The 14,493-nt window shown below is 38.4% G+C and overlaps 1 protein-coding gene across 1 annotated transcript; it reads right to left on the bottom strand.

Moving 5' to 3' along the window:
• Positions 1 to 3,604: 3,604 nt before the first annotated feature.
• On the bottom strand, positions 3,605 to 5,681 carry lbx2 (ladybird homeobox 2). The gene is made up of 2 exons (XM_069169464.1): positions 5,232 to 5,681; positions 3,605 to 4,393 (listed from the first exon to the last, which is right to left on the bottom strand). The coding sequence occupies exons 1-2, from the start codon at positions 5,554 to 5,556 to the stop codon at positions 3,930 to 3,932; spliced, it is 789 nt and encodes a 262-aa protein (XP_069025565.1). The 5' UTR covers positions 5,557 to 5,681; the 3' UTR covers positions 3,605 to 3,929.
• Between the last annotated feature and the right edge of the window lie 8,812 nt (positions 5,682 to 14,493).

Below are 14,493 nucleotides of genomic sequence, written 5' to 3'. Positions count from 1 at the left end.
CCTCTCTCTTTCTCTGTGACTCTTTCTCCCTTCTTGCAAACCCACTCCTCCCTGATCGGCACCAGGTGGCGCACTTGGTGCTTTTTCAGGCCTCAGCCGAGCTTTGTGTGTGTGTGTGTGTGTGTGTGTGTGTGTGTGTGTGTGTGTGTGTGTGTGTGTGTGTGTGAGAGTGAGATCTGGTGAAAGGAGAGACTCGGTTAAACCTGAGGCGGGCAGATAACATATACAAGCCTTGTATCTCCTGCCTCTGCTCTAAGTAGACTGCGGTGCTGCGGCCAGATGGTCTCAGCAGCACTTTACTGGGTTACACCGAGACTTTCTTAAATACCTTGTAGCGACATTAACCTTAAGTACAGAACCATACTGTAAATGTGTTTAATGGCTTTTTAACATTTGGATAACAGGACATCGAGCTCGTGTTTTATTTCGGTGCTACACGAAGGAAAATACTGATACGTGTCTGAAAGGTCAAAGGTTAGAAATGGAGTTTAGATTTCATGTGAAAGAGGAGCTCGTCTTCATCAAGGGCAGAACAGTTTTCCACGCGGAGGTCGGTAACCTGCGGCGAGGCGGCTCCATGTTGGACGGAGAGATGCTACAAACTAAAAGGATGTTTGGGCTGAACTTTCTTCCTTTTTTTTTTTTTTTTCAAAACCAGTTTGTTTGGAAATAAGGATTCTAATGTTTCCTCTTAATATTAGAACGTTTAAACATTAATATGCACCTTTTGGCTGTTCCTATTAGGGCACGTTTCCAAGTGAAGAATAATCTCAGTGAAAAGACACACACACACACACGCACACGCGCGCACACACGCGTGTGCGTGTCCCCCCGCCACACTTCTCGAGCCTGAGCATGTCCCTTCGGGCCACTCTCGTGTTGAAGAAACGATAATCCCCTCGAGCGGTGACCTTTGGGCCAAAATAAATGTTTTCAGGTTTCTTTTCGAGCGCTTTAGTGAGATTGCAGCTTGTCTCTGTCGTGGCTCTTCTGGGCATTATTTTTTGTCATTATTGTACTCTTTTATAAAAAAAAACCCGAGTGCATCTAAATGTGGCCCCGAGAATGGAGAGCAGTGATTTTTTTTTTTTTTGTCGTCGTTGTTTTTTGGGGAAGGCCAGTGGCTGCTGGTGTGTGTAATTCACCTTTTATTATTTGAAGTAGTACTATCAATACATACATAAAGCTATAATGGTTAAAAAATAAATAAAAAATAGTCAGTTATTGATGAATAAAACTCAAATATTTATAAAATTAGCAAAAATTGTGGAATTTAAAGTAAAACCAATGAATTTTAAAACTAAAATTGAGATAAAGGAGCAAAGATGTTTAAGCTCAATACAATTTACAATTCATATTTTTTTTTTTAAATCAGTTCTTTCAAAGCAGTGATGTTCTTTACAAATAAGATGTTTACACCTTTATCAGTTTTTCTTTTTTTTTTTTTTTTTATCTATGAGGACTCCACCCGTTTTCCTCTGACTTTTATTTAAAGCTCCATCCTCTACGTAGTTCCTGCTGCCAGTCCAGAGAGCCTCCATAATAAAAGGCCTACTTGACTTTTCAACCTCCACGATTCCAGCCGATTACTTCTATTGTATCTTCCAGCCTGCTCAGTTTCTCTACCCAACTCGAAAAAAAAGTGGGGTCGTAGGGGGTCGGGTGGGTGGGGGGGGATCGGTCGGTCGGTCGGTCCTAACAAGCCCCTTAGTTTCCTCTTAGTCTCATATTCTCTCTGATTTTATTATTATTATTATTATTATTATTATTATTATTATTATAAGTTTGATGACAGTGAGAGGTCCTGATGTCATTTGGTTACATTAGAAAACTATTTTTTTTTTTTTTTTTTAATTACCGAGTTGATCTGCCTTCAAAATAAGTGACAAAACAATTATTTAAGGTTTATTCATATGTTAGAGTCTGTATTTTTGGGAATTGATCCAAACAAAATTTAAAATTGTTCAAATTCTGTTTTAAAATGTATTTTTTTTTTTTTTACAAGTTTGAGGGTAAATAAACTAGAAAAGTGAATAAATAAAATAAATTCTCGCAAATAACAATTCGACAATCATGAAGCTTATACATGTAATGTATGTCCAGGTCTTTTAAATTCAAATATAAAACGAGCTCACTGACTTTAGGAAACATTTCTGTGCGCAACGAAAGCAATACACATTTATTTTGCGGGCCGGATTATATAAGAGCAGTTGATTTAGAATAAATAACATAAAACTACAATAACACACACACACACACACACCAAACTTTTGATCCCGCTATAAAACTGTTGCAAATGGTCGACGAGCAGCAGCAGCAGCAGCAGCACGTCGCATTTCCACTGCCTCCCATTGAGGTTTTATTCATTAGGACCCTCACACTCACCCATTTGCTATTCATGGGAGACTTTTTTTTTTTCTCTCTCTCTCTCTCTCTCTCTTTCCAAACAAACCCGAGTCAAGAGTGGCAGATGCGTGCCATTATTGCCCACGGGCTCGGTGGAAGCTGTTTTATGTAAGGCAAAGGCGGGTTAACCTAATCAATCATGTCGACTAGTTGTGTTAAAGACGATTCATGGTAGGTGGAAGAAAACATATGGCGCAGGGGCGGAGGCAAGCTTCTTTTTCTTTTCCCCTTAACACCGCGGCCAGACCGGGACCTTCTTGTGACAAGATGTATTCAAAGCCGGGGAGAGAGAATGGGAATAAAGGCGGAGGGCGGCTGCTAATTGAAGTCATGGCACTCGAAAGGTTGAAAGTGGGGGTCAGCTATTCAAAAACGAGTCCCATTTTTTTTTTTTTTTACCAAGCAGAGCAGATTGTAGGGTGTTTATGTGTTTTTTAGGGTAAATCCGATGGTTATTTTATTCTAATAACAATTAGATTTAGTGGGTCCTTAGAATTCCTGTAGAGATCTACGCAGCGAGGACATACACAGGATTTCTTTAGGGAATTAAAGTGAACATCTAGAGTAATTTTGGTGACTCTAAAAATCTACAAACAACCCCTTATAATTCATTTCTTATCGTCTGATATTCCTATTGAAAAACACTTTAGATTTTCCCTCCCTTTAAGTTTTTTTTTTTTTTTTTTTTTTTTTTATTTAAAATTGAATTTATGACCTTCTTGCACAATCACATGCAACCGCGCCGACAGCCTCGTGAAATGTCATATAACCTTTATTTACATAGATGCTGATTAAATAGAATGTTACAATAAAATTATCGCATAGGATGTTTGATCTATATACAGAAGTCAGAGCGTGTAAAAGTTTGCGGTCGATGCCCTCTTTTGCGCTGCGACACCTTTCCTCTCAGGGCAGCAAAACAAAATGAAAAAAAAAAAAAATACACGTCAGGTGGGATGGACCGACACATTGACCCCGGGTTGTGCTAAAAAAAAAAAGAAAAAAAAAAAAAAAAAGGAGGAGGAGGGTTGGTGGTTTGAATATTTGGCAGACTCTGTTCTTTAACAGGAAAAAAAAAAATGCGAATAAATGGCAAACAAAAAAAAAACCACTTTTCCATCCTCTTTAAAAAAAAAAAAAGAAAAGAAAACGAAGCTGAAATATTCAAAATGTATATTAAAATGTTTACACAGTTTTCATTCTCCCTGTACCATAAGCAGTTTGTCTGAAAAGGAAACCGTATATTCTTCGAATATTGTGGTGAAACTTAAACCGCAGACTTGGAAGGCTTCACAAGTCCGATTAATAAATTAAAAATGGAGGAAATCAAACAAAAACAGGAGGGAAAAAAAAACTTTCCTGAAATGTTTATATATGTGTATATTCTCCTTTTTGTCCATATCCGTGCAAAAGTTTGGGAAGAAAAAAAATGTCCCCTATTTTATTTTTTTTGAATTTTTTTTTTTTGAAATTTTCTTTTTGTTGTTGTTGCTTATGAAAAAAAAAAATCACAGCCTCGACTGTCAATCATCCACCTCGATTTCCTCGTCGTCCTCCGAGAACTCATCCGTGGTTTGGTCTCTCGACGAGGAGGGGGACTGTGGGAAGGCTCGGTGTCCTTGAGAGGTCGGGGAGACGCTGGGCGACCTGGCCTCGCCGCCCCCACCCTGGGGATCCTCAATGTTTTCCATGGTGACGAGCTTCTGCAGCGTCTGTGGCGTGATTTTCTTTAGCGACTCCACGTCCGCTTTCATCTCCTCCAGGTCCCGCTTGAGTTTGGCCCTGCGGTTCTGAAACCAGGTGATGACCTGCGCGTTGGAGAGTCCCAGCTGCTGCGCGATTTGGTCACGGTCGGCCGGAGAGAGGTACTTCTGGTACAAAAACCTCTTCTCCAGCTCGTAAATCTGGTGGTTCGTGAAGGCCGTCCGCGACTTTCTCCTCTTTTTCGACGTCTGCCGCTGCCCGAAGGAGTTGACGTGCTCGCGACCTTGAGGGGGGGGGGGGGGGGGGGAAGAAAAAAGAAAGCTTTACGAAGAGGGATGAAACAGCTGCGAAGGGTCACTTTCCCCCCCCCCCCCACGAACTTACAGCAGCAACAGAGGGCACTGCAGAACAGGGCCCCGAGGCTCGGTCCTTTTCCTTAAAGCGAAATAGTCTTATCTATTTCAGTAACAACGAGATACACGCGGCAACCTTTGCGGAATCAAGAGCCTCTTCTGGATTCCACCGAGCTGATCGTTTTGAAGGGCTGTAAACAGTCATTTTGCACCCCCCAAAAAAAAGTACATAACTGTCCAGTTTTTCTGGAGCTAAACAAGAAGTTAAGCAAATACAGATGTTAAGCTTCCATATTTTTTTTGCAGTACAATAAGAAATGTGTTGTAAAATAAGTCTAAATATGACATTTAACGTCGGTTTATCTGTCAGTCGGTCCCGTTGTATCCAACATAGCACCGCATGCAGTTTAGGCCATATGGCTGGTTCGCTTTTTGTGGACAGCACACAGACTAGAATTATCTCTCAAGCGCGCAGATTTTCTTGCGTAAATTTTCCTCTTTTTTTTTTTTTTTCCTCCTTTCCCTGTCTCGAACTGTACACGCATTCCCATACAGCTGTCCAAGCGTGTCCGCATTGAAAGTCAAAACAAACCCAGCTAGCAGTGATCTCAGCTGCGATTCTCACAGTAATTGTGCTTACGACACTTTAAAAAAAAAAAAAAAATCATTTAAAAAAACAAAACAACAACCATATTCTGCCCTCCTGAAAAAGCACACTTTAGTAAAGAAAGTTTTTGTTTTTTTTTAAAAGTTTTTGTTTTGTTTTACCTTCTGCTGCCTGGATAACGCTGACTTCCAGACCCTTAAACGTTTTGCTGGCCAGCTCCTCCAGCGCGCACAGCGGCGAGGACGGAGTGGTGATCCCGTTCCTCGCCGAGTTGGAGCCCGTCACTTTCTCCAGCGCTCTCGGCGGACAGATACTGGCGACCGACTTCTTTACGGAGGGTTTGTTAAGGATATCCTCAATGCTGAACGGCGTCAGCGGCTTGTTGGAGTTGGCCGGCGGCGGCAGCTGGTCCAAGGGAGCCCGTCTCCTCTCCTCCCCGCTGGACTGCAACACAGAACCTGCCTTCATGTCTTTACCGGAGGTCATCGCAGTCCCGAAGAATCGCTGCTTTCAGAAAAAAGTTGATTATTTCATTCAAATGGCAGATTTAAAAAAAAAAAAACAACAACAAAGCGTCCACGCGTTGTTCCTCTGCCGCTCGGCGCTCTCGTAAAACCTCCACTATATCTATTTATTTTTTTTTGGACACTTTTAAAAGACGAATGCTGCAACTTAGCTCGCCTGAGAGCTTTCCTCCAAAATAACCATGCTTCGGGCGTATAGTGGTGAAGGAAGCCGGACTGTATTCCCCTCAGAGAGTCGCCGTTCCTCTGCCAAGCTCCATGTAGATCTTTAGGAAGTAACAGACTGGAGGGGGTGAATCCCTGCGAGGGGCAAAAAAAAAAAAAAAAAGCCTTCTCCGGCAAGGAGAAAAAGAAAGCGACTGCTAACGAGTTATTGTTGATTGGGCGAAGTTCAATTAGAGAAACACTACACTACTTGCTGACCCGCTGCTGCGTCTTAAAGGGCCGGACCATAATAACTAATTGGACGTGGGGAAAAGGAGGAGTCTGCTGCTTGCCGAGAGGAGAAAGATGCCTCGAAATGTTTATGCATGTTTCCCTCTGCTGGCTCTTCTAGAAAAAATCGAGAGTTGATGGCCATTAAAAAAAAAAAAATACTGCCACCAGCATCTTTGCATTATGGAAAAGTTTGGAGGAGCACCGAGCCAACAATGGTCTCCAGCCGTGATATTCATTGAATCATTTTCTTGCGTAATTACGCATTGAGCGTTTTGCTCGATTTGCGCATTTGGCACCGTGTTTGCACGGGAATTTGGCTTAACGTGTCCATTATGACCTGATTTTAAAGGCTGTTACGATAGAAGTTAAAAAGATGCTGTTAATGTTAACGTGACAGGAGATTGATTTAATTTTATTACATTTTTTTTTTTGGATGCTTTATGACCGAAAATAACTAACCTGTAAATAAATGATGGTAACGGTGGCCACAAGACATGCATTTATTTTCCTGTCACTTTATTTAGCACACAGGTGCTTATTAAATCTAAAACATAAAAATACATTTTTGAGACTGTAGCCATTAAATCTTTTGGATTAAAAAAAAAGAAAAAAAAAAAAAAAAAAAAAAAAAAAAGAGAAGAAGAATCTAAGAAGAAAGAAAATCGCACCGTTTCAGATTTGACTTTGCTCATGTTGTTTATTTATTTTTCTTCAAGCGGTTTGTTTATGTTTTATTATCTTTCATAGGTACGTCACCCGTGCTCCTGACACGTCCCTGCAGGTACAATCCACAGTTCCAGCGTAATTCAACGCGGTAGCGTGTAACAAGCGAATAATAAAGGTGACGCCGCGCTGTGGCTCCGAGTCTGAGGACGGAGGGAAGGTGACATTTTACTGAATGAAGGTTTAGGATGTAAAAAGAGAAAAAAAAAACCGGATTAGAGAGGAGAGAAAAAAAACCGGGGACGAGTTGGACGCCCGGGAGAGCAGCAGGTACGTCTGTTCAGAGGGAACACCTCGTTTTTTATTTAAGGCGCGTCAAATGTAACGCATTTTGGTTGCTGTCGCCACCTTCATCGTATATTCGTTTTACATACGTTGATCGGATTATACACGACCTGTCAGAGGGAAATCTGTATTTTTAAGGTAGAAGAAAAAAAAAAAAGTGTAAAATAGGGCCCACGGCATTGTTTAAGGTGAGATTACAATGCGAATAAAACCCAATAACAAGCAGACACACTTCACACAAAAATTGATAAATCAAGCCACATTTTAGCACCTGGACAAAACATCTAAAACAGTCCAGGGGTGGAATAAATTAAACTCTGGAGAATATGTAGTATTTAAAAAAAAAAAAAAAAAAAAAAAATACAATGATATTTTTCTGACCCCACTGGGGAAAGCTCGCCGCCCAGGAAGCAACACTGCGGAGAGTCTTGTGCCAACAGCAGCATATGGTGACATTGGTTTAGGGACAAGAGTTATAAAACAGCAGGGAATTCTATTATCTGCCTTGGAGGTCCACCCTTTGTGGCTGCTTTGAATACATATTCTTCCATAATGAGCAGGAGTTTGTGGGGATAAAATCTATTTAGGGAATTTGGACAGAAGCGTGTGTAGTTTTGGAGAAAAAAAACAAAACAGTACAGGTAGCTGAAAAATATATTAATATCACAATGAAAGTGATTTAACTTGACACCTTTCGGCTTGAATTCAAAATTAGGTTGAAATTTAAAGGAGCCATACGGTGGACTATATAATGGGCATACGTGTTTTTTTTTATTTTTTTTATTTTGCACATTTTCTACACTACCGAAGGAATTATTATTTTAAAAATGTAAAATAAATAATGTATTTGATTTTACAGAAATGGCCACAAAAATTATATAGCCTAGATTTTTGTTCTCCCCTTTTTTTTTTGCGTTTGTCTGGATGCTTGACAGTCGAGGAAAATGATCTTTTGAATATATTTTGATATTTTGTTCATACTCCATATTTACACAGGTCTATAGCATATCATCCTATGAAAGGAGGTTGTGAGAGATGAAACATATCCGCTATTTGACGTGTAAGTTTAAGAGATGTGGAAGTCAAAGCGGTGATGCTGAGCTCCGCAGACTGTCCGCTCTGTTGTAGATTATTAACCTTTAATTTGGTTAAAGCTTGAATAGCCCTAGAAGACCTCCTCAAACAACGGTTCAGTGGGCTTCGAGGTCTGAACTGAAGCTGGTCCGAAAGTGTTTGTTTTTTTTTCTTTTTTCTTTCTTCCTTTGGCTCAATTTAAACGTTAATTAGAAGCAGAGCAGCTGACATCATCAATCATCAGCTCTTGAGGGATTTAATTGGATGATTCGCTTCGATTTTAGCACCAATCGGTACCGAGCTAGAAATTGTTGTGCGTTATATTTACTCACTTTAAAATGAGTATCATTAAGGATTTTTTTCTCTTTGTGGTGACACAGGTTTTTCTTCTTCGTTTTTTCTCACAATAAAAAAAAAAAATCGCAGGTCCCCCAGTCAGCAGGGCCAGATGTGCGATGTTTGTGTCATTCCTTTACTCGATAAAAAAAATCTTCCAACCAGCGAAGGCCAACCTTTTCTGCCATTAATCACCAAATTAATTCACGGCGGTGCAGAGCGAATATCGAGGGACGCTTCAAGTATCCAGCTCAGCCTCCATCGGAGACTCAAAGAAGGTGATGACAAATGCAACAACTGCAAAACATAATCCTGAAAATGTCATTTGTTCCAGAGCCGTAACGCGTTACCGCCAATCACTACTCACCATGCAATAAGGGTCCACGCATCTTCAGCGCCAGGACTCAAGGTGTTTGGCACAGAAACATTATTATATATATATATATATATATATTTTTTACTACATTTCTTCCGGTTTTAATACGGAGTAAAACACAAATATGTCAAAAATAAGAACAGAAAAAAAAACAACAGGAAAGCGATTTAAGATGCGAGTATTCCTGCTTAATCTGCACACGCTTTCTTATATAATTTCTTTCGTCTAAATAAAAATGTCCTTTTTGAAAAAAAAAAAAAAAAAAAAAGGGCTGAAATTACGTTTTAATACTTAAGTTTTTATGCTGTTATTGCAGGAATTAAGAAATATATGACAGCAAGTTATTTAAAAAAAAAACCACTACATATAAACAAACTACACATAAACTAAAACATATGAATAAAAATACATTTTATTGGTAATAAAAAAAATAACAGAGTGGGGTGAGGTCTCTATAAATTGAGAACAGAACAGATATGCTTTCAAAGCCATTGGAGTATTTGTGCGGTCATTTTGGGTTGTTGGGGAGTATTTTATTCCTGAAAAATAATAATAGTAATTGATATTTATAAAGGTCGTGGAGGCTGCGTTTTTGTTTTTTTTTGGTCTCCACTGTATGCTGTAAAGAGGCAGCTCTCACCGCGCAGCGTGTCGTCCTGTATTATGAAACAAAACAGCTGTAAACGCCTCTCGGTATAACATGATCCAGGAGAAGGCTGCTCGGGGCGCTGTGGGTGTTGGTTTCCATCCTTAACCGGGTTGTTTCCACTGTAAAACTCACTGTGCACGAGGCTGGCCGAGGAGCCTCGATGAAGGCGCGTGCTGATGAGGCTCCACGGTCTGATACCGAATTAACTGGATCACGTGCGCACCTTTTTTTAGAGTCAGGTTTTTGTTTTCTCTCTACCCCCCCCCCCCACCCACCACCACCCTTCCTCCCCCCCCCCCCCCCCCCTTTCCACAGCTTCTGATCAAAACGTTAAAAATCTTGGGATTCACGGAGTTAACGAAACCAGAGGCCTAATGATGTTGTTTTAAATGACAGGTGGGCCTCAGAATATAAACAACAACATAAACAACAGAAGGACAATGTTTAGAAACGTTATTTTAAGCTATAAAAACAACGGAATAGAAAAGGTAAGAGTAGATTTGACGATTGTTGTTATTTCATGGTGAGAACCCCAGAAATCCCCCCCCCCCCCTAAACCCTAAACCCTAAACCGACTCATTCCACCTGACCCGTCCCGTATGTGCGTGTACATCCCCGCGTTTCTTTTTTTTTTTTTTTTTTTACTAGGCCAACATCAATTTGAGCCTCGGTGCTCATACTGGTGTCACTTGATGAGTGTCTTCTTTCCGTGCTGTCCTCGAACGCACCGCTCCAGCTCGACGTCGCTCGCGGCGGAGACGCACAGGTGTTCATCTCGCGGCAAGCTTCGCTCGGTTTGGAAGTGATGCGTCAGTCAGCGCAAGTGACGTCGTGCGCTCTCATTGGCCACCGTGACGGCAGCGTCCCGTCAGAGACGCTGCATTACATCATTTAATCTTCAGGCCTCTATCGCGGTAGGATCGTGCTTTTTTTTTTTTTTTTTTTTCTGTTATATGAAGAGCTGCCGGTTGGATTTCTGAACAGAGACAGCAGAGAAAGTGATGGACGGGAGTTTATTCTTTGATTAGTACGTCATCAAACTAACAGCTTACAGGGAAAGCTGGACCTGCAGCTGTTGATTTACATTTGAGATCTTATATTTGAGATTTTTCTTTTTTTTTCTTTTTGTGGCATTACAGCTTTACAACATCCAGTTTGGACTCACGTGCTTTTTGGTGCCCCAAACTTACCAACTAACCATTATTTTCACCAACCATTAACTGGGTTATTATTTTCTTGGTTCATCAATTCTTGATTTATTCATAAATTATAAGGACATTGTTCAAAATGACCGTTATACTGTGATTTCCAAGTGCAAAAGGTGACTTATTCAAGTGACTATTAAACCAGTGAAATCTATTATATGCACTTAAAATGACTTGAAATGGAAAGATTTAGTAGTGACGTAAAACATTTAAGTAAATGTAAGTGAAAAACTGAAATGGATCTAAATATATAAATTTAGTAACGTGACATACAACATTTTTAGTAGATGTAATTGTAATCCTTCGTCAGTTCCAAAGAAAACCTGAGTTGAAATCACGCAAAAGAAAAGAAGTATATATTAAAATACTATTAGCATACTATTAAAATGTGCTACATTTACTTAATATTTTAAAAGGATTTAATTTTTACCATCAATTTATGAAAATAAATGCGCCACATTTACTTATATTTCATACTGTCTTTATTTACTTACTCCACTAATTCACTGTAAGCGCAATATGTCCAATGAATCTAAATAATATGAACCATCAATATAATAAAGCAACAGTGCACAACAACATTTTAATTTTACTTTTACTTAACGTAGCAGAAATCATGAAAGAGAAAAAAAAAAAGGCTCCCACCAAGTATCACGATGACGAGCTAAAACGCACATTATGGAAAGATCATGTTCAGGTGTTACATAAAAACTGCCTTTCACTGGAAAGTTGACATGATTCAAATCTCGCTTCTTTCAAATCTTCTTTGAAAATTCTCAGTTACTTCCACTGAAGAGCAAACCTGACACAACAAACATTAATAGAACAAATGAGACAATTCAATTACAGACGCATCTCTTCAGGCTGCTGGAGAGATATCTATTTTAAAAGACATTCAGTTACTTCCATCAGCTCACTATGAAAGTATGAGGTGACAATGTACAAGAGCAGTCTTTTTTTTTTTTTTTTTTTTTTTTGGCATTAATGGAAATTTCAATATACAGGAGATTATGAAAGATTTAAACTGTTAAATATTTTATGTTGTTTAACTTTCGACCAGGTGCACTTGTGAAAGAGCTACGTGAAAATGTCCACGTTGTAACATCATTGGGTTTAATTAAACTCTGCATGTAGCTGAACAATGAACTCTTAACTCTGATGTTCACTTTGGCAGTGAATCATGAGCACGTTGTGAGGACCAGTGGCTGAACAGCAGTAAAGCAGTCATTTTTTTTTAGAGGTTTCCAGGATCCAGTTCCAGCTGTACTTTTTGGAACTGCTCAAAAATATATTTGAGCTTCTTGGGGTACCTCACATCCAAATTATAGGTTAGTCCCAGAAGATAGCAGCAGCATCCCGACATTGCCGACTGACGCACCAAAAATCTTCATCACCTGCTCTGCCAGCTCATCTTGTGGGTTGAAATCTGCATCAACAGCATCCTGGATACGTAGTAAAGAAAACTGGTTAGAGCTGTCCACCCAGGCTATTGTGCATGACCATAAAGCATTGGAATCTCATATATCGGTATAACCTCTAATACTGAAAGCCAACATTAAAAACCTATCTCTGTAACACAAGGGTAATTTACACTGAACTGGGAGATTAAAGGTAGAATCAGTGGATGCATTTATGCTAACAGGTGTAACAGAAGCAATAATTTGATTTCAACTTCAACTTTTCAAACACATGTTTTACGTCCACAAGGGAGGATTTTGTCAAAGTAGTCTTTGCAATAACATTTGAGTAGAAATTTGTGCATTTGGAAAGTCTTCAGCATCCATACCAGAAAGTTAGATTATATAGAATGACAAGTGTGAATACTATACATTGACCTTTTGATAGCATCCAAAAGGGTCTATAACGTGAGGTAAGGTTGAAGGAGAAACAGCTGAGGAAGAAAAAGCAGAAACTCCTAATGAAGGCAGAGGAGGAATAATATCAGTATAGCACGTCATCAAAAATACTCGCCGGAGAAAATTTCCCAAATTTGAAAAAAACTATCATACAAAAAAATGTCAGACTATGGCATGTGGTCTAAAATGTAAAAACATTAACATACAATAGCATGTCGTCTGAAATATGACAAACATGTCAAAGTGAGATGGTTCCGGGTTTAATCGCAGGACAGAAAAATCTGAAAACTGAAAATTTCGTCCATAATTAGTGGTCCAAAATTTGTCGTCCAAAATATGAAAAAAGTCATAGTATATATACAATAGTATTGTATGTCGTCACAAACATAAAAAAAAAATGTACTCTTGGACCAGCACAGTGGTTTAATGGTTGTCACTGTTACCACACTGTCAGAGTGTTCAGGGTTCCATCCTGGGCAATTTAAAATCTGAAACTAAAACTCATTCAAAATATTGAAAAAATAAAAATCATACTATATATAGTATGTCCTCCGAAGTATGAAAAAAAAGTCATACTATAGTATGTCGTCAAAAATATTTACAAAAAATGCCATGTTATTTGGACAGGGATTGAACCCTGAACACTCTGATTTGAAGGCTCCAGCACAAACCACTGCACCACTGCACCTTATCACATGTAGAACTTTGGATGCCATGCTATGTATGACTCTTTGTCCAAATTATGAAAAAAAGTCGTCCAAAATGTGATAAAAAAAGTCATACCATAGCATGTCCAAAAAACGATAAAAAAAAAAATCATATGAAATATGATATATTTTCAAAATATGAAAAAAAAGTCGTATAGCATGTCGTCTAAAATATGATGAAAAAGTCATGCTATAGCATGTCATCTAAAATATGATAAAAAAGTCATACTAGAGCATGTCGCCTAAAATATGAAAAAAAAGTCATACTATAGCATGTCATCTAAAATATGATAAAAAAGACATACTAGAGCATGTCGTCTAAAATATGAAAAAAAAGTCGTATAGCATGTCGTCTAAAATATGATGAACAAGTCATACTACAGCATGTCGTCCAAAATATGACAAAAAAGTCATGCTAGAGCATGTCGTCTAAAATATGATAAAAAAGTCATACTATAGCATGTCGTCTAAAATATGACAAAAAAGTCATACTATAGCATGTCGTCTAAAATATGACAAAAAAGTCATACTAGAGCATGTCGTCTAAAATATGACAAAAAAGTCATACTAGAGCATGTCGTCTAAATTATTATAAAAAAGTCATAATAGAGCATGTCGTCTAAATTATGATAAAAAAGTCATACGAGAGCATGTCGTCTAAATTATGATAAAAAAGTCATACTAGAGCATGTTGTCTAAAATATGATATAAAAAAGTCATACTATAGCATGTCGTCCAAAATATGATAAAAAAGTCATACTATAGCATGTCGTCTAAAATATGACAAAAATGTCATACTACAGCATGTCATCTAAAATATGATAAAAAAGTCATACTATAGCATGTTGTCTAAAATATGATATAAAAAAGTCATACTATAGCATGTCGTCCAAAATATGATAAAAAAGTCATACTATAGCATGTCGTCTAAAATATGACAAAAAAGTCATACTACAGCATGTCATCTAAAATATGATAAAAAAAGTCATACTATAGCATGTCATCTAAAATATGATAAAAAAGTCATACTAGAGCATGTCGTCTAAAATATGAAAAAAAAGTCGTATAGCATGTCGTCTAAAATATGATGAAAAAGTCATACTATAGCATGTCGTCTAAAATATGATGAAAAAGTCATACTATAGCATGTCGTCTAAATTATGATAAAAAAGTCATACTAGAGCATGTCGTCTAAAATATGACAAAAAAGTCATACTAGAGCATGTCGTCTAAATTATTATAAAAAAGTC

Source organism: Embiotoca jacksoni, unplaced genomic scaffold (assembly GCF_022577435.1).
Source record: "Embiotoca jacksoni isolate LCO1_2020_lvr unplaced genomic scaffold, fEmbJac1.0.p SCAF_45, whole genome shotgun sequence".
Taxonomy (NCBI): Eukaryota; Metazoa; Chordata; class Actinopteri; family Embiotocidae; genus Embiotoca; species Embiotoca jacksoni.
The sequence above is the reverse complement of the archived record's forward strand: the minus strand, read 5'-3'. Positions and strand labels throughout refer to the sequence as shown.

Bases quoted from the DNA above. Each gene is read 5' to 3' on its own strand.
- lbx2 (XM_069169464.1), bottom strand. From the start codon at position 5,556: ATGACCTCCGGTAAAGACATGAAGGCAGGTTCTGTGTTGCAGTCCAGC. The intron at 4,394-5,231 runs GTAAAACAAAAC...CCCCCCCTCAAG, and splicing joins CGTTATCCAGGCAGCAGAAG to GTCGCGAGCACGTCAACTCC.